At 37.4% G+C, this 21,241-nt stretch overlaps 1 protein-coding gene across 7 annotated transcripts in view; it reads right to left on the minus strand.

Annotated features, from left to right (window-relative positions):
- Arhgef9 (Cdc42 guanine nucleotide exchange factor 9) overlaps positions 1 to 21,241 on the minus strand; it is a 241,660-nt gene that overhangs the window by 152,129 nt on the left and 68,290 nt on the right. For 6 of the 7 annotated variants that reach the window (XM_004872265.3, XM_004872264.3, XM_021250208.2 and 3 more), the window contains exon 2: positions 7,362 to 7,541. The exons of the other annotated variant lie outside the window; for it this stretch is intronic. In XM_004872265.3, the coding sequence (XP_004872322.1) occupies positions 7,362 to 7,541 (180 nt within the window). The remainder of the gene's footprint in view (positions 1 to 7,361; positions 7,542 to 21,241) is intronic. 7 annotated transcript variants of the gene reach the window in all.

The following is a 21,241-nucleotide window of genomic DNA, read 5'->3' on the forward strand; positions in this document are numbered from 1 at the left end:
AGATTCCCTCTCAGAGGAAAAAAAAGCATAATTTCTCATGAAGGCATAGTCTTCAGACTTGCTAATTTTCTTTCATACTCACCAGCTACTTTGAGTACCACAGTGGTCCAAGGGCATAAGAAAGACATTTAATTGTGAGCCCCAAGAAGTTCAGGTACTACTCTTTCTCAATTACCTGGTCTCCAGAGAAGATAGTCTCTCTATTCTCTATATTTCATCTGTAAACAGTGATTGAGCCTTTCTGTCCTCCTCTGGTAGCCTTCCAACTCTATATATTAGGGAGGGCAAATTGCAATGTGTTTGCAAAAGCCCTATCAAATTGTAGCATTCTATTCAGATGTCAGGATCTGATATTTGAGAAAACAGCAGGATGCATTGTCCCATTTTACAGGGAAGAAAATAAAAGGTTCAAAGATATGAAAAAATAAGTCAAAGATCATACCATTCACAAGCATTAGATAAAAGATGTGAAATCAATTTCATCTGTCAGGCCAGTCATCTAAAGTTCTTAGCACTTTCTATGAGACATAGACCCTTAGGACATAGTTGTCCCCAAGCAAATGGTGGTGCTAGAAAAATGCTTTCCAGTCCTCCCTCCCATGGTCTTTTTGTCCATTTTTTTTCCCACTTACTTTGTTTCCTCGCTACCCTCAAGGACCCTTTTTACCTTCAAATCACTCTCAGGCAAGGATTTTACATCAATCATTTACATTTCAGTATAAATAGGCTAAAGCTAATACAGATTTTCTTTAGTTACCATGGGTTTCATTCTAAGAGAGCTAAAGCAAAAAATATCAGTTCTCTCATTCAATGTAAAGACATCCCAACTGAAGGCTCTTCAGAAAAGACTCACTTCTAAAAACCATAAAATACTTAACTGCTTCTGAGTACTATCGTTCTAGTAACCCTCCAATAAGTAGGACAGGAGGCCTGGGAGTAAGCATCTCAAGGTACTCTTAGCACTTGTCTATCCTGCTCAAAGAGGTGGCTGCTGCTAAGTGCTAGACAGTTACTGTTGTTCTGGGCTTAGTAAATTATGTTGGTAAGATAATAATAACATTTAATATTAAGAAGCCATTAAGAAAGAAAGGAGGTTTCTTTTTCTACTTGTAATGATAACTATGTTGACCAAAAAGGAAAAAATATAGTTTCGTTGATTTTCCAAACTTCTTTACTATCCAAGGCACCACAGAAACAGACCTCATCTTGAGGCATGTAATCATGGTCCAATTCTCTTCATCACCAAGGCACCATACACTATCCCCTAATTAACCCAGTGGTTGACTAAATAGGGAAAAGAAGACCAACACCTCAGGTCATAACCTTAAACTCAGGTAGCCAACTCAGGTCACAAAGTCATGCTATAGTAGTTAAGCATAGAGGCACATACCTATAGTCCCAGGACTCTGGGAGACCAAGGCAAGAGGATCACTTATACTGAACTGACTGGGGATGTGGGTTCAACCCTCAATAACCCAAACACATATACACATAAATACACACACACACACACACACACACACGCAAGATACAATGGGCCGATCTTGAAAAGAAAGCTCTACTATTTGCCAGGTGTGGTGGTGCATGACTGTAATCCTAGCACTCTGGGAGGCTGAGACAGGAGGATTATAAGTCTGACCCCAACTTGGGCAACTTATCAACTTGAAACTCAATGTGAAAGCCCTCAGTTTAATCCCTAATACTCCAAAAAAGAAAAGAAAAGAAAAGAAAGACTCACTACCTAGAGAACAATTTAGCATTTCTCCTACTGGTGCCAGCTCTTAAATATCACCTCTCTGGTGCAAAAGCAACATCTTTCAATAAATTCGCTTACACCACAGTATAACACTAACAGCTGGAAACAAGAAAACAGTTCAGGCTTGACTGACAGATGCTGTCAGGTTCTCAAAATTCAAGGTGATTTAGAAATGGTGCTGCCTGCAGGGGGAGGATAAAGTACATGACTCAAGATTGATTTCAATTTGGGGTTTCTGAGAAAGGTCTACAGAGTGATCTATTTTTCCTGAATTGAGAATAATCATCTGAGTCATGAAACAGCTAGAAAGGTTTTCTCTGAGCTGGAAAGGGTTCCATATTTTTAAAATTCACCTCCAATTAACCAAATATTGTAGTAGATATTGTAATCCATAGTATGTGCACAGCGAGAAGGCACTAAGATGGATCTCGTGAATGAAAATAAGTACTAATAATGCCATTTCAAAGTCTAATGTATGGAAAAAATCTCTATAATCCAGAGAGAAAGGGCCTCCCACTAATATCAGCCTTAAGTCACAGAACCTATAATATGGCACCTCCAGGGCTTTATAGCAGGCCCTTCTGCATAGATAGTTAAGGTTAGAGGCTTATGACCACTTGAAGCTTGAGTGGATAAACAAGGGCTGGCATATCTAAACTCATCCAAAGTTTGGCAATGCACATTTCCAGCTGGACATAGGCTCCCACATACTCCTTGAATCAGACTATTTCATTCAGAAAAATGACTTGCCTGGCTGCTATAAACACCTAAGTTGGCCACCCCTGGAAAAGGTAGGTCTTTCTAGTTCTAAACCCACAGTGAATGAGACTAGGGTTTCATATAGATGAAAAGCTTTTCCCAAGGCCTTTTATGGCTGCAAAAGGAGACATTATATAAATAAAATCCAAGTAGCATTTTAACAGTGGTCTTCCCCACAAACAGAAAAGGTTGAATTTCTGTGAGATCTTGTCTGTACAAAGGCAAGGAATGAAACTAATAACCTTGTATGGTTTTATCTCCATACCTCCAGGCAAACTAGAAACCAAAGAAAAGCACAATTCTTTTTAGAAAATCAAGAAAAAAATATATATATATTTCCTGACGGCATCTGAGCAGGATCCTTATGTTTTGACCAAACAAGTTTTGTAACAAAGGCCTCAACTGCCATGTGTCCTGAATGCAACTTACCTTCAAGTAGGCTGCAAACTCTCCTCAGGCCATGGCCCAAAGTCAAAACAAAGGTTCCTCTTGTGCACAATGACAAAAGAAAGGAGTCTGAGTGACTTAGAGTTGAAGCCCAGCAGGGAAAAGGAAGCCTACAACAAGGATGTGATTTTCTACTTAGAGATAGAATCCGATCCCACCAGACAGTTCTCAGCTCCTAGCGGGGAAACCAGCCCAGGAAAACAGATAGAGATGTTAACAGATTAGATAGAGACTAATATTCAGCAAGCCGTAATTCATTAAACCTGACTGACTACTGGGAAGGTACATCAACTCCTGCTATTATAAAAGGGACATCCCCAGTATATAAGGGAAAAGAAGGTGAAAACACACTCACAAACACACATAGGAAAACATGAAATTCTAAACAATGAGGAAGGCAGATTTGACTGTGTAGAAGACAATATACCTGGCAATTTCTTATGTGGAAAACAAAATGATAGCATAATTCCCATTCATGTATATTTGGCATATCACAGATTACAAAGCATTTATACAATACCCAGTTATCCCCATTTTACAAACAAGAAAACTGAGTTTTGAAGATACATAAGATGCTACTCAGGTGTGTATCCAATGACAAAACTGAGCCAAGAACCTAGGTTTCTCTGATTTTACATTTGTCTTTAACATAACAGGTAGGGCTAGTGTAGACAGAACAACACTAACAAGTCTTGATCATACATCCCAAGGCTTGAAGGTTTACACAGAAATGAAGCTTTAAGACAAGAAATGGAGTCGCTCACCAATGTGACCCAACATTCTTTAAAGGTATACAGTTGGTATAGAGTCATGTTAAATATTTTCCTTGTTATTATATGTGCCTGCTATATGCCAAATAGTCTAGGGATAATGTTCCCAAGATAGAACTAAATCTCATCTCAGGGTGAGTCTGGATAAATAAAGCAATGTAAAGGTACAATATTCCAGGAAAATACCTATTCACCTACCAACTTTATAAGCACTAATTTAGCATGACCCATTTCTATGTCCTTCCTAGATATGTCAGAACTTGAACAGATTCTGGAGTGCTTCAGAAATAAAGGAGAAAATAAAAGCCCATGATCATATGAATGTTAGAATCATGATTAAAAATCATGTCTGCCATTTCTTAATCTCATAGCACTGTTTTCATAATATTATTCTTTTCTCTAAGCAAAGACAATGTAGAACAGAGATAGCATTTCCATTTTTTAAAGTCTATTTAAAAAGAGCCTTTATAACTTCTATCATGCAATTCCTCGGCTATTACAGAGTCTTATTACAAATGTAAACATAAATACTCATTCATGAAAATTGAAAGATCTACCTTGAAACCAATATTCATATCATTCATTCAACAGCTCAAGGGCTGGGGATTTAGCTCAGTGGTTCTGGAGCCTGCCTCACAAGCACAAGGTCCTGAGTTCAATCCCCGGTACCACAAAAAGAAAAAAAAGAGTCAACAGCTCAATATAATTTATTTTACCAGTAACACCATAAAAACTGGCCCCTAAGATTCCTTGGTACTTTTCTTTAGTGATCTAAAGATCATTTAAAACAAACAAAAAGGTTCACAATGATTAAATAAATACTGTAAATATAGTATAAGGCAACATGGAATATATCTTAGCTTTTCAAGTAATAAACATTGCTATAGCAGAAAGAATATGGGAACTCTGAGTTATGACTTAGGCATTATTACTGCTCCAGGTTTATGATCACAGTATTTATTGCAAACTTAGATGTGTGCTGTTGATATAGTAGCAACTAGTCACAGAAGGCTACTGGGCATTTAAAATGTTGCTAGTGTGAATTGAGATACTACACACCAAATTTCAAAAACTTAATATTAATAATTTTATGTTTTATAATATCAATATATGGTGTTACAAAATATTTTAGATATATTGGGCTACTATATGTGAAAATTAATTTCACTTGTAACTTACTTTTTACATGTGATTATTAGAAAAATTTAAATTGCATTTGTGACTCTTGCTATATATTCTATTATCTGACAAAAATGCAGTGCCTCTTAACCCTGGCTGTACAGTAAAATCTTGCAGGAACTAGGTTAAAAAAATTAATTTCTGTGTCTTATCTTTGAAGATTTTTATTGAATTAGTCTGGATTCTAGGTTTTAGCCATTTTTTTCTTTGCTTGTTTGCTTGTTTTTTTAGAGGGTTTTCTTTTAACTGGTTCCCAAGTGATTTACTTTGTTATACAGCCAGAGTTGAGAACTACTGGTCAAGATTCTATAACAAGTGGCTGCTGGGGTTGTATGCCTGGAGGATTACTCCTCTTAGCTTTGGACGTAGGAACATCAATAAATGGTTACATAGATATTCTGAACCCTGACTCTGCCCTTTGCCTCCCCACAGCATCCAGGCTTACTCAGTCACCCCCCACCCCAATCCCTTGATTTACTATATATTATAAAAGTTATATTTTCCTGGAAGTAAAATGCATTTAGATTTGAGTGTGATTTAATCTTCCTTTAAAGAGACAGTGGTCTATCAACACAAGAGACATAAGCTGTATGTGTACAGAACCTTACACTAGTCCTGAGGCTCATGGTTATTGATATGCTCTTTCTGCCTACACTTAGAGGTCTGATTCATCAACTGGTAAAGCTGATCTGTGACACAGATAGCATTTTGCAATGTTGACAAAACATGGTACATATACAGGGAAGAAAGAATTGGATATATCTTTAAGTATAGAAGGGGATGGGTGTTCATTTTGTTTACTTCTCCCTTTTGGTCAATGCCCTCACCTAATTCATCCCAATCAGATAGTAGTACTTTCCAGTTTTGTATCCTTCCAAGAAAGGAAGCCTCTTTCAACCCCTAGGACCAACCTTGGAGCTAATTTCTTAGAGCTAATAAGGTGGTGGTGATGATAATAATAATAATAATTATTATTATTATGACAATGATAAAACAAGTTACCATCTTCCATGTACCTTCAAGTATCAAGTACTATGACAGATATTTTACTTCCAGATGTGATCTCATTAAATCTGTATCAAAGTCTGGTAGCCCTATTTTTCAGATAAGGAAACCAAAGATCAGGGAGATTAAAAATTTTGTCAAAAGCCATGGAGGCAAGAGGTAGTAAAGCTATATCTCAGGTTATCTGATTCCAAATACCCTGCTCCTTCCCTCATATCACTCTGCCATAATGTAACCCTTGAGACCCTTCAATCTCCAAGAGTCTTTTGTTTGTGGTCTAGAAGACTCAGGCCTCATTCTACAAGGGAAATTAACAAAAAGTAATAGGTTATAGTGAGGATAGTCATAACACACCCTCATGTTCCTTTGATATTTGCCTTGACATGAAGCAATTTTCACATTTTATCCTATTCACTGTGACATCCCATGGCATTAAAGAATTGCCAGTACCATTTTGTAGATGGAAAAACCTAAGCTTATAAGAAAGAACAAATTCCATCTCACAATCTCACAGAAGGCCAAGAGCTGGGGCACCTATCCAGTGTTCTTCTCCCACAGCACCCTATAAATTAGTGGCCCAGAGGGAGAAGAAACTCCTGGAAGCCCCCTCCTGAGAGTTCCTCTGTTATTGGCCAGGTGCTTCGTGGTACAAATGCCAAGGCCTTGTAAGCTCTTGCAGGCTTCCTGCTTACCACACCTGGCACATTTTAGATCCTAACCATTTGACTTTGTTTCAAAAAGTAATGTATACAATCAGTAAGCCTAGCTCAAGGAGATGAGGCAGGGCATATATACTCTTACAGTAAGAGTCCTATAATACACAGGCGTATTCACGCTTCTCTGAATGAAACAAGGTAAATGAAACAGAGAAAAAGGAGAGGAGGGAAATATATGGGATGACAGAGCAGAGAGAAGAAGAGAGCAGAGAAGATGGGCAGGATCTGCAAGAATAAATAATAAGGGCCGGGGATTTAGCTCAGTGGTTCCACCACCCGCCTTGCAAGCGCAAGGTCCTGAGTTCGATCCCCAGTACCAAAGGAAAAAAAAAAGAATAAATAATAAAAGAGAGAAAACATTAAAAAGAAATATAAGAAAGGCAAAAATGTTTATAGAATATACACTTAAATGCACCATCAAATCCACCCAGGCCAACCTCAGAAGGGAAAACTAAGGCCCAAATGATGAAAGTGATTTGAACAAAGGTAGGAAGTGAGGAGGGTTATTAAAATAAACAAGAAACACAAGAGACAAAAGAAACATCTAAAAATTAGAAAGGTGAAGATGAAGCCAAGGTCCTAGGTAGGGGACAAAAAATAAAATAAAACATAAAAAATATGAGAAAAGCCACTAGGAGAGGATTGAGCAGGATAACAGGGGCTGGTGAAGGGTAAGCCAGGAGTAGGCAGCCAAGGAGAGAGGAGAGGAGAGTGAAGACGGACACTCACCCTCACAAAGCTGGCAGGAAACCATCCCTCCTCATCGTCGATCTGGCCCCACCACCAATCCTTGTTGGAAGCATCCAAGACTTTGATGACATCGCCAGCCTTAAATGCCAACTCCCGGTTGGCCATGGTGACGTGATCCCATACTGCCTCAGCACTAACGATGGAATCTCCAGTGATCAGCTTAGGAGACAAAATAAGAACGTGTTCAGTCCACATAGCTGGCTACTTTTCTTGTTCCTTCCCCCACCCACAGAGCTCTACTACTTAGGGAAAATCTTATACATTCTCATGATAGGGGTGGGGTTAAGGGGAGTGGCAAGCTCTGTTGGACTACAAGATAATTCTGTCAACTCTCCATTAGCCAAAGCATAGAATGATCCAACGTGTGGATATAGACCACACATATGTTATCCTACTCATGATCTCCCATAGAGAAGAAAGCTCTATTTCATCTCTCTTTGGTTCATCTCTCTATGAGTCTGGAATCTTCCCAGCATTAAATCAATAGCTAAAATGAGGTTCATGCATATTAACTTTCAATTATCTGTGCTCTTTCCCCTTTCTATTTTCTTGTAACTGACCAATTGAGAGTTGATGGTACCCCATTGAACCCCTCTCCCTGGAATAACAGATCATGACACTCCTCACACACAACAGACCCCAGTGCTTCAGCCTCCTGCCCTCACTTATGCACAATGCCACCAGAAAGGTCATGGGTATGAAAGACTGATTTTCTGTGATACTCTGTCCCCAAGAAACTCAACTTTGGCACAGATTAATTTAATGATTTGTACAACCACCCTGTGAGATAAATATGGGGGTATTGGTTGACTTCTGCATTTAATGGATATCAAAACAGGGCAGCAAAGAAATTGAGAGATGAGCTAAAGACCATCCAGCAAAGCAAGGGAGGGTATGCACCCTAACCCAGATCATTAGACTTCATGGAAAGCAAGACCCAGTCTGCAAACAATAGCAGAAAACATCTATTCTCCCACCACATGAACAAATGCACATATTCAGGATACTCATCTAAGCACAGTGATAAGGATGGGAGCTAGGGGTCTTCTCAGCATTTGGAGAAACACATTCTAGAATAGAGAACATACCGCCTGTCAGGGAAAGAGACTTAAGCACTCTCTCCCTAGCCCTGAATTCCTGAATATGTCTTTAGAAGTTAGCTTTTCCATCAGTCTGCTTAGGAAGGACTGATTCCTCTAAGCAATCATGGAACCCTAAGATTGAAGGCAAAAGAGTTCAGACAACAGACATCACGTGGCAATATGTATCCCTTCCCACAGGTCATCCCTAGAACATACACACCTATGGTCATGACATGAATGCACCACATATCACACACATATGAACATATATATAACCATAACATTTTGACTTAAAGTTGTACTTTTCATCAAGTCCTAACTAAAACATAATTCATTGCTCAGGATTCCAGCCTTGGCACCTCCTTCAGAAAATAAGGTGTGAATTAATCTCCTCACCATGGACAAAAGATTTCTAGCAAGACTTTTTATAACACCATATTTCAATTGCTTTATGTTTTACTGTTTTAAAAGTGTTTACATATCTACTACATCACTTGATCTTTACTGAATGACTTACTTACTCACTATTACTTACTCACTATTATAAAGATGAGGAAATAGGCTCATAGAAGTTACTTGGTACTTCAGCCAATAACATAAGGAATAAATTGTGCAGCCAAGTCTTTTGACTTCATATACTTTTAAAAAAATTTTTAAATTTTTAATTAGTATTTGTTTATATTATATAATGTTTACATTCCTTGTGGGCAATTGATACATGTAAAATATATATCTTAATTCCTTTTTTATCCCATTTTCCTTCTCTCCTTCCACTCTCCATCCATCTCTTGATCCCTTTCTTTTTGGGGAGACATGTGTGCAATAAATAATGTACATATTTCCTGTGTTGAGTTGGTACATGTTCATAACACATCTTGATTCCTATATCACCTTTCCCTCACCTCTATCACCCCTCCATCCATCTCTTGATCCCCTTAACCTTTGAGAAAGATACATCTCCCTATTTCCTATTATCTTTCTTTTATTTTGCTCATATACTCTTCAATCTATCAAAATGTACTGCCAATGGGATTCTGGGAAGATGGCAGGGCAGTAAGTAACAATAAATTAGCTTCTCCAAGATTTGGAATACTGACACTGGAAAATAATATGGGAAAGAAAAAGAGAAGTAGAACCCAGGGACACAGGAAGGATCCTAAGGGAAAATTGGAGCCTACAAAGAAATTGAAGAGTCAGACCACAAGGCAGAAAAAGGAAGACGCAATCTGCACTTTCTTCCCAGCTCCTACCTTGTGGCAAGAAAAAGGAAGATTGAATCTACAAAGACGCAACGAAGGCGGATGACTCCAGAGGTCTTCAGGGACAAATGCTCCAGTGGGACAAATGCTCCAGTGGAACAGAGCAGTAGATGCCATGAACTACAACAGCTGGTGAGTGAAACCAGCCCAAGCATTTGCCGTATCCCCTGGAGAAGATGCCTTGTCGAACACCATGTTAGGGTGGTGCCAACCGAACCTGAGACTCAGAGGAGCCACAGGTTGGCTTCATCTCAAGGCTCCCAGCGTTAAACTCCCACATTGACTGGGTGAGGGAGATCCATGGGAGATGTCCATGTGAAGGAACCATGGTCAGGCCAGTAAAAGACATCAAGAATACTATAAGCTAAAGAACTCAGGCCTCATCACCATGACCAGAGGCCAGATTCAGCCTGAATTTCTGTGGAGTTGAAAGTACCAAACTAGCACACTGACCTAATTCTACTGTCAGCTTGCAGGAATTATTCAGCAAGGATCTAGGCTCTGATTGACTCCCTTGTCTACTAGCAAGAGCAGAGTCGTGCCTTGAATTGGACACTACCACAAAACTGTATACCAGAAGATAGCCATAGGATTGAAATCATGAGAATTTTTTTTTCTTTCTTTGCTATTGGTCTTTTTGTTGTTGTGTTGTTGTTCCTTTGTTTGGGTTTTGTTTTCTTTCTTTCTTTTTTTGTTTTTGATTGTTATTTTTTGTGAGTGGGAATATTGGTTTTAGGGGGTTTATTATTTTGTTTTGTTCTTGCTTTGGTTTTCTTCTTTCCTTCCCTCTTGTCTTCTTCAGTAGCTTCCTGAAGCTTGAGTAATATTCTTCTGTCCTTCAGCCTTGCTTCCTTTTTTTTATCCTTTTATTGGTACATTTTAGGTGTACAATATAATGACATTCATCATTGGAGATATGCACCTTTACATACTCTCTTGGTTCTTATTTTTTCCCCCTTCCCCTGCCCTCCCTTCAAACCCTCCATCCCTCCCTATTTACAAAGACTTTGTTTCCATTTTTTCATTTTCTCATATTAATTCCATTCCCTTCTTTCGAATCTATAAAGAACTTTAAAAAATCAGACCACCCAAATTTAAAGATCCAGTCCAAAAATGGGCATCTGAAATGAACAGACATTTCTCAGACAAAGAAGTAGACATGGCAAATAAACATATGAAAAAATGTTCAACATCACGGGTCATTCAAGAGATGCAAATGAAAACAACACTGAGATTCCAACTCACTCCAGAAAGAATGGCTGCTATCATGAAATCAACCAATAACAAATGCTGGTGGGGCTGTGGGGAAAGAGGAACACTGCTCCACTGCTGGTGGAAGTGTAGATTGGTGCAACCACTGTGGAAATCAGTATGGAGATACTTCAAAAATCTAGGACTGGAAGTCCCATTTGACCCTGCTATTCCCCTGCTGGGTATCTTCCCCAAAGAATTAAAAGCATCATACCACAGTGATATATGTGCACACATGTTCATAGCACCACAGTTTGTAATAGCTAAAACTTAGAAACAGCCTAAATGCCCATCAACTGGAGACTGGATGAAGAAAATGTAGCTTTTTTATAAAATGGAGTACTACTCAGCCATCACAAATGAGAAATTAGAGACATTTATTGCTAAATGGATGCACATTGAGGCAGCCTTGCTTATAATGTCCTTTTCTTCTTTCATTTCTCTATATTTTCCTCTTCTCATTTTAAAATTTTCTCCCTTTATGGTAAAATTGCTATGTTGAGTGAACATTTACTATATATAATTTTCTGATTGGTCTTAGATTTTGTTATATGATAATAAATATTGTACCTAAAGTTAAAGGTGGCAAATTATTAGTCATCACAGTTTGTCATTTTTCAGTCCGTGTTTGATGATATTGTTATCACTGACTGTAATACTTAAACCAACATGACATAGTTGTTGTGATTAATTGGTCTTAATTGCATGCCAATTCCTAGATTGTCTGGGGGGGATCATAGAAAATATTACAGCTCAGTACCAAATAACTATGTGCTAGGCCAAACAGGCTGCAAAATTTCATCCCTTATAAATAGAAAAGACAGGATCCTGGGACAGACTCAAAGGCCAAAAGCTTAGAAGACATCTCATTTCCTTAGTAGATCTCAATATTAGTGAAAAGCCACCTACCATAAGCAACTTCAAGCCTCCATGCAGAAAACAAATAAACAAAAAAACCAGAAAATAAGAAAAAAATGTAATCAAGATGCAATCCAACACCCACAACACACCCAAGGAAAATCCAGCAGTCACTGAGTTGAAAGAAACCAAAAGCCCCCCAGCTAACCTTGCTGAAATGGTAATAGCAGTCTACGGCCATACCATCCTGAATGGACCCAATCTCGTCTGAAATGGTAATAGCAGAAGTAACAAAATGCATGAATAACTCTCTTGACAAAACTAAAAAAAAAAAATTACATGGATAAAGTGATGATGATCCTAATGAAAAAATGGTTAGAGATGCTAGAGTAGATAAAATAGAAGAGATTAGGAAAGACAGGTAAACCACAAATGCCCAACATAGGAAAGAACTGGATACTATAAAACAGATTCAAATAGATATATGAGATTAAAAATTCTATTGAAATTATACATAATCAACCAATGTGAAGATAGAAATTCAGATCTAGCAGACAAACTTGCAGTTGGCAATCATCAAATAAAAGACTTCCTAAAAATAGCAAGGAACCATGAAAAAACAATCCAAAAACTGTCAGACAATGCAAACAATAATATAAGATTAATTGAAATCAATGAAATATCAGAAGATAGAACAAAAGACACAAAAATATTGTTTACAGAAATAATTTCAGAAACTTTTTTCCAAGGATGAAAAAAGAATTTGACATACAGAGAAGTAAGGAATATAGAACTCCAAATAACCATGATCAGGAAAAAAAAATACACCAAGGCGTATAATAGTCAAAATTCCAGAAATTCAACATAAGAACAAAATTTTAAAAACTGTTAGAGAAAATAAACAAATCAACTATAAAGAAAAACCCATCAGAATCACACCAGACTTCTCAACAAAAACCATCAAGGGAAGGAGAGCTTGAAGCAAAGTATTTCAAGCCCTAAAAGTAAACAATCTCCAATTCGGATTGATGTATCTCACAAAGATATCTTTCAAAATTGATGGAGAAATAAGATATTTCCATAATAAAGAAAATCAGAAGAAATTCATGATTACCAAACCACCACTCCTAAAAGTTCTGTAGAATATTCTAGAAAAAGACAATGAAGTTAAGAATTCCAAAAAGCCCAAGAGAATGGCAAGGCAAACAATTCAATAGAAAGCAAAAAAAAAAGGAAGCAACAACAGGAAAATAATGTAGTGACAAGAATAAGTCCATACCCAACAGTTATAAACATCAAATTCACCAATCAAAAGAAACAGAATGGATCAAGAATTAAGATCTAACAATATGCTGCATAAAAGAAACATATTTAACTCAAAAAGAAATTCATAAACTGAAAGTCAAAGGATGGAAAAAAATAATTCATTCAACAGAAACCAGAAAAAAAGCAAGGGTAGCTATTCTCTTTGCAGATAAAGTGGATTTTAAGCCAACACTGATCAGAAGAGACAAAGTAGGTTACTACATACTTTTTAAAGGAAAAATACAAGAGGAAGAGATATCAATAATAAATATATATGCACCAAATACAGGTACAACAAATGATATAAAAATTAATGGATATGAAAAATAAGATAAACACTAATACAATTATAATGGGAGACCTCAATAATCAGTCACAAAAGGCAGATCAATTAGGCAAAAAATTAACAAAGTAATATGACAGATGAACTAAACCTTTGAACAAATGGACTTAGTACATATCTACAGAGTGTTCCACGATACAAGAACAGAATACACATCCTTCTCAAGAACACACAGGACATTCTCCAAAATAGATCACATAATAACTCATAAAACATGCTTAAGTAAATGCAAAGGAATTGAAGTTATCCTGTACATATTATTAGTTCACAGTGCAATGAACTGGGAAAATAGCAAGCAATCCACAAAAACTACTTCTATAAAAATATAGAAGTTAAATATATAGAAGTTCAATAATACCCTACTGAATAACCAGTGGGTCACAGATGAAATGAAAGGAGAAATTAGACAGTTTCTACAATTAGACAATAATGTCAATATGACATATCAGAACTTCTGTGATGAAATAAAAGCAGTCCTATGGAGAAATTTATGGTGGTAAACTCCCACAAGAGAAAAACAGAGTGAGTTCAAATAAATAATCTGATGCTGAAGTTCAAGGTTCTAGAAAAAGAGCAAGCTAAACCTAAAGCTTGTACAAGGAAGAAAATTATAAATACCAGAGCAGAAATTAATGGACTTGACAGAGAAAACAATACAAAAATCAATGAATTGAAGATTAAATGAATTAGACAAACATTTAGCCAACCTTATAAAAAAAGACACAAATCCACACAATTAGGAATAAAAGGGCAAAATCACAAAGGATCCTGCAGAATTTCACAAGATCATCAGTACTTACTTTAATAAGCTGTAGTTTAATAAGAAGGAAAATGCAGAAGAAATAGACAGATGTCTAGATACATATGAATTATCAAACCTGAATCAGGAACATATACAAATTCTAAATAATCCAACTTTCAATGAAATTAAAGATGTAAAACAACTTCAAAAAAGAAAAGTGCAAGTTCTGATAGATTCACTGCTGAATCCTACAAGAACTTTAAAGAAGATCTAATGCCACTCCTCCTCAAACTCTTCAAAGAAATTGAAAGGAAAGCAAAACTCCCAAAGCCATTCTTGGAATGCAAGCATTACCCTAATATCATAACCAGAGAAGGAGCCAACCAAAAAGAGAAGTGCAGGGCCTATACATTTAATGAACATAGATGCAAAAATCCACAAGAAGACACTGCCAAACAGAATGCAGCAAATCATTAAAAAGATAACACACCATAACCAAGCACAATTCATCCCAGGAATGCAGGAATGATTCAACATATGCAAATCAATTAAGGTAATACAACATATTAACGGAAAAAAGACAAAAAACACATGATCAACTAAATACATGCAGAAAAAGCATTGGGCAAAATAGAACAGCAATTCATGATAAAAATGCTACAGAAAATTGGAGCAGAAGGTCTTTAGCTCAATCTGAGAAAAGCAATCTGAGACAAACCAATAACCAAACTCATACTAAATGGTCAAAAACTGAAAGCTTTTACTCTAAAATCAGGACTACAAAAAAAATGCCCAACATAAACACTCTTGTTCAAACTAGTTCTGGAAATATTAGCCAGACAGAGCCAGTCCCAGTGCCAAAGAGAAGCCTTCCCCCAGTGCCATGGAGCAGAGCCATCCCCAGTGCAGAGGAGTAGCATTCAGGACCGCCATAACACCACCCCCAGTGCCCACGAGCACAGCGACCCCCATCACTGAGGAGTTGAGTCCCAGGGCCACCAGCAGCACACACACACACTCACCCCATTGAAATGAGAAGACAGTTAAACAAGTCCCAAAAACAGACTTCCAGATCACTTAAAGCAACCACAAAGGGAAATGAAATGGAACAATCTAATACTCAATGACCTGGACTCCATGAACTGGCAACAAAAGAGGATCTTGAAAAAATGAAATCAGAAATGATTTCTTAGATAACAGAAGAGATTGTGCCCATAGTGTAAGACATGATTAATAAATCTAGAGAGGGCACAGATTAAAAAAATAGGGGAGCTGAGGGACATGATGGAATCCCAACATAGAAACAAATGGAATCCATGAAACAGATGCAAAAAAGAATTTCAAGAGAATAAAAACTAAATTGAAAGTTTACACAGCAGAATGAGCCAATGTGAGGACAAAACTTCATATATAGAAGACAGGATAGGATTAGTGAGCAGGGAAAGACAAATTTCTTAAAAATAGTAAGGGACCACAAGAAATAAATCCAGCAGCTGCTAGACAATGAAAAGAAGAAAACATAAGACTGATCAGAGTCAATGAAGAAACAGGAGAGAGTACAGACAACATAAAAAAAGGGTTCACAGAAGTGATGGTAGAAAACTTCCCAAACAGGGGAAAAGAACTTGACATACAGATAAGTGAGCCATATAGGACTCCAACTAGCCTTGATCAAAAAAATTCTGCACATACGCATATAATAGTTAAGATTCCAGAAACCCAACAGAAGAACAAAATTCTAAAAGCAGTTAGAGAAAAGAAACAAATAACATACAAAGAAAAGCCCATCAGAATCACAACAGACTTCTCAATGCAAACCCTCAAGGCAAGATGAGCTTGGAGTGATGTATTCCAAGCCCTAAAGGAAAACAGCCTCCAATCCAGATTGATGTATCCTGCAAAACTATCTTTCAAAATTGAAAATAATGCTGAGATTCTACCTCATCCCAGAAAGAATGGCTTCTATCATGAAATCAACCAATAACAAATGCTGGTGGGGCTGTGGGGAAAGAGGAACCCTGCTCCACTGCTGGTGGGAGTGTAGAATGGTCCAACCACTGTGGAAATCAGTATGGAGATTCCTCAAAGAACTTGGACTGGAAGTCCCATTTGACCCAGCTATTCCCCTGCTGGGGATCTTCCCCAAAGAATTAAAAGTATTATACCACAGCGATATATGTGCACCCATGTTCATAGCAGCACAATTTGTAACAGCTAATTCTTGGAAGCAGCCCAAATGCCCATCAACTGGACACTGCATAAAGAAAATGTGTTTTTTTTAAATAAAATGGAGTACCACTCAACCATAAAAAATGAGAAATTAGAGACATTTATAGCTAAATGCATGCTCATTGAGCCAATACTCTTAAGTGAAATAAATAGGACGCACATGTGCATATACTAAACAGTTTCCCTAGTGTGAGAAACTGAAAGTATAAATAAGGACTAAAAGGTATAATAGATAATGTGAAATAGGAAGAAAAGGGGCAAAGGGGAAGGGGAAGTGGGAGGGGTAGGGAAAGGAAAGAAGGGAATGGAATTAATATAATAAAATGAAAAAACAGAAACAAAATCTATGTAAATATGAAGGGGTGGCAGGTTTGAAGGGAGGGCAGGGGAATGAGGAATAAGAATGAAGAGAGATTATGTAAAGGTGGAAATTTCCAATGATTAATGTCATTATATTGTATACCTAAAGTGTACCAATAATATTCATTTACAAATTTAAAAAAAGAAACATTAGCCAGAGAAATTACACAAGAAAAAGAAATAAAAGTAATATGGATAGGCAAGGGAGATATTAAATTATCATTATTGGCCGATCATATGATCCTCTATGTAGAAGACCCCCAAAACTCCACCAAAGACCCCTAGAATAAATAACAAAATCCAGTAGAATGGCAGGATACAATGTCAACACCCAAAAATTCATCGCATTCCTGTACACAAATAAACTCACTGAGAGAAAACTTGGCAAAATATCATCTTTCAAAGTAGCATCAGGAAAAATGAAATACTTAGGAATCCATCTAATAAAGGAAGAGAAAGACCTATACATTGAAAACTACAATACTCCATAAAAAATTGAAAGGGATATCAGATAATGAAAAAGATATCCCCTGTTCTTGGATAGGCACAAGTATTATAGTGAAAATGGCCATACTTCCAAAACTGTTATGCAGATTTCATGGAATCCCAATAAAAATACCAATAGCATACCTCACAGAACTAGAGAAAGCAATCCTAAAATTTATATGGAACCAAAAGGGACCTACAATAACAAAGCAAATTATGGGCAGCAAGTGTAAGGCAGAGGGCATCACAATCCCTGACTTGAAATTATACTACAAAGCTACCATGATAAAAATGGCATGGTACTAGCAAAGAAAATGACCTGAGGACCAATGGAACAGAAAAGAAGATGCAGAAACAACTCCTGCCACACTCAAGTACCTTATCTTTTAGAAAGGATCCAAACACCTTCACTGGAAGAATGATAGCCTCTTCAGTAAATGGTACTGGGAAAACTGGCTTTCCACATGCTGAAGACTGAACTTGGGGACCCATATCTCTCACCCTGTACTAAACTAAAATGAAAATAGAAAAAGGATCTAAATATGAAAAGAGAAAGACTTAATCTGCTGGAAACCAGGAAAAGAAAAATTCTCAAAGATATTGGTATAGGCAAAGACTTTATGAACAAAACCTTGATCACACAAGAAATATTATGAAGAATCAACAACTGTGACCACATCAACTTAAAAAGCTTTTGCACAGTGAAGAAAACTACCAAGAGAGTGAAGAGACAACCTACAGGATGGGAAAATTTTTTTACCTCAGGCAAAGAACTAAAATCTAGAATAAATAAAGACCTTAAAAAATCAGACCCCTCCAAATTTAAAGTCCCCATCCAAAAATGAACATCTGAAATGAATAGACACTTCTCAGATGAAGAAGTGCAAACAGCAAATAAATATATGAAAAAAATGGTCAACATCACTGATCATTCAAGAAACACAAATTAAAACAGATTTCATCTCACACCAGAAAAAATGGCTATCATCAAGAAATCAACTAATAATAAATGCTGGAGAGACTCTGGAAAAAAAAGGAACTCTACCTCATTTTTGTTGAGAGTGTACATTGGTACAACCAAAATGGAAATCAGTATGGAAATTCCTCAAAAAACTAAATCTAGAGTTTCCATTTTTCTAAGTATCTTCCTAAAAGAGTTAAAAGCATCATATCTCTGTAATATATGCCTATCCATGTTTATAGCAGCACAATTTATAATAGCTAAATCCTGGAAACAACCCATATGCCCATCACCAGATGGACAAAGGAAATGTGGTTTTTATATACAATGAAGTACTACTCTGCCATAAAGAAGGACAAATGAGTCATTTTTATGTAAATGGACACATCTTGAGATCATGTTAAGTAAAACAAATCAGACATACAAGTTTAAATATCACATTGTTTTTGTTTGAGAAACTCAAAGCAAGCAAAATGGAGGATAGATATCCAGAAACTAGGAATAACATCTTCAAATTGGATGAGGAACAAGGGACAGCAGAGTTGGAAGGGAAGGGGAAAGAGATAAAAAAGAGAATGGAAGGGCAAAACTGGAAACAAAGCTTTTGTAAATGGGGAGAGGAAGAAGAGTGAAGGGAGGAGAGGGAAATGGGAAAAAAGAATTAAGACACATTATGTGCAGTTACAAATTCCTTATGATGAATGTGATCCTTATGTATGGCAAATTTGTACTAATGGGAATTTCTAAAAAACAAAAATCAAAATCTCCACCCAGAAAAAGATGTCTCCTAGTCTTAAGGAATGCTGAACAAGGAGATTTAGAAAGCCATTGGTCACTGCCTCTGAGGAGTTTCATTTTTATGTTGCACTTGTTTTTTGTTTTTGTTTTTGTTTTTTTCCTTTCAAAGAAAGAGTCAAATTCTCCTGCTCTGGCCTCAGTGGGCAACGAGAATTTCTGGTCACTGGCCTCAACAAAATAGATTTTTATAGAGAATTTCCCCCTCTCCTGCCAAAAATGTAACCCAATTGGGTGTTGTTAGAGCTAAATAAGCATAGACAGCCCCAACCTAGAGGATCACAAGGGCTCACAGTTTAAAGTTGTATTTAAGACTTTTAATCAAGGGTCAAAATATTACTGATTTCTAGGACCATGAGGGCTCACAGTTAAAAGTTGATCAAACGTCAAAATAGTACTGATTACTGACACTCTGTTCAGGAACTACCCTGGATAAGGCCTATTCAGAACCTAGTACTCATAAACCAAGCCAGGGTCTTAGAATTCATGGCTTTCAGAATTTGTTAGCATTTCAAAGATCATCGCTTTCAAGCACTTGGAGATCAGGTATAACATAAAAGTGATTTGCCTACAGTTACCAGATGGCCAGTGTCTTGGACCAGTGTTTTGTTGTATTTTCTCCCCAACAAAACATCATAGAAAAATGAACACCTGGCTTTAAGACCTTGCTTTAATATTTACTAGAAGTGTAATGATAAAGATGATTTTAGCTAATAGAATATTTGCTATGTGTCAGGTACTAAACACTTTATACACATTTACTCATTTAAGTTTTATAGAAGTCCTTTAAGAAAACACTGTTAAAGGCTGAATATCTCTAATCCACAGATCTAAAATCTGAAGTACTCCAAAATCAAAAACTGAAATTTAATATTTTGGATTTTTAAATTAGGGATAAAACATATAATTTATTCACATATTTTGCTATGGCTTGTACCTAGATGCCCCCCCCAAAAGCCTCAAGCCTTCAAAGGTGGAGCTGTTCGGAGATGACTGTGTCTAGGGTATGTGAATGTGGATTAAGAGTGTGATACCTGGATTAGTCCACTGATTGATTTAGCATTTTTCTGGGTGTGGGTTATGAGAAGCCCCACCCTGGGTATGGGTGGACCCACTGGAGGGCAGACTGCTGCTTGTTGCTTTGCTGCCTGGCATCTGCCTACCACACCATGAACTATTTCTCCTCTATGATGCCTCTCTGCCATGCCACCCTGCCTTGGAGCCAACCAACTATGGACTGAAGGCTCTAAAACTTTGAGCTAAAGTAAACTTTTACTCCTTTTACTTGTGGGTATTGCATATTTTGTCTCAGCAACAAGAAAAAAAATAAGTCAAATTTTGGTTCCAGGAGAGGGTTCACTGCTGTGACATTACCAGGCCATGTGGTTCAAAAGCCTTGGGAAATGGCTTGTGGGAAGAGTTTGGAAAGCTTTGGAGATAGCAGCTGAAGAAGCAGCCCTGGAATGTTGTAAGCAGAACTTGATGGGAGATTCTGGTCAGACCTCAGAAGACCAGAATATGGAGGATTTGGTTAGGAAAAGGACTGCACTGCCTGTTGGATTCCAGACCATGTGTGTTATGCTTTGGCAGAAAATTTGTCTGCATTTTGTGTCCAAACACTTTTCAGGAGACTAAGTGCAGTGGACTAATTTAGTGGAAGAAATCTCAAGGTAACCTAATGTTTAGGTGGTAGCATGGCTACTGGTGGGTGGCTTTTTGGCCAGATCTATGTTGAGAAACAAGAGCAAAGACCCCAGGAGAATGATTTATTTTTGTACCAGGGATCGAACTCAGGGCCTTGAGCTAAATCCCTGGACCTGGGGAATGATTTTGAAAGTTTTGAGTTTGGCCAGAAAGGAAGCTCCAGTAAAGTTATGGTCTGCAAAGTTGGAGCAGGGGAGATCCTGAATACTGAAAATGAACAGGACAATAGAAAAGATTGCCTAAGGGCATCACAAGAACCACCAGGATTCTACCCTATGCAGTCTCAAAATTGCAAAGGTGAAAGACTTTGTTTTGTGAAGAAAGACCCAGAGCACAATGTTCCAGAATGGTGGAGTCCTAGGGAAGTTGTTCCTCCGGTTTTGGTTCATAGTGTTCAGCAATCCAGAATTGGAACCCTACAGTAAAGAGAGTAGGAAGCTGATGACTGCTCAAGCTGGCAGCAGACCTTGGCATCATCCACATG

The sequence above is a fragment of the Heterocephalus glaber genome, unplaced genomic scaffold (assembly GCF_053883595.1).
Source record: "Heterocephalus glaber isolate CG9 unplaced genomic scaffold, H.glaber_assembly_v1.0 deba00000936, whole genome shotgun sequence".
In the NCBI taxonomy this organism is placed as follows: domain Eukaryota; kingdom Metazoa; phylum Chordata; class Mammalia; order Rodentia; family Bathyergidae; genus Heterocephalus; species Heterocephalus glaber.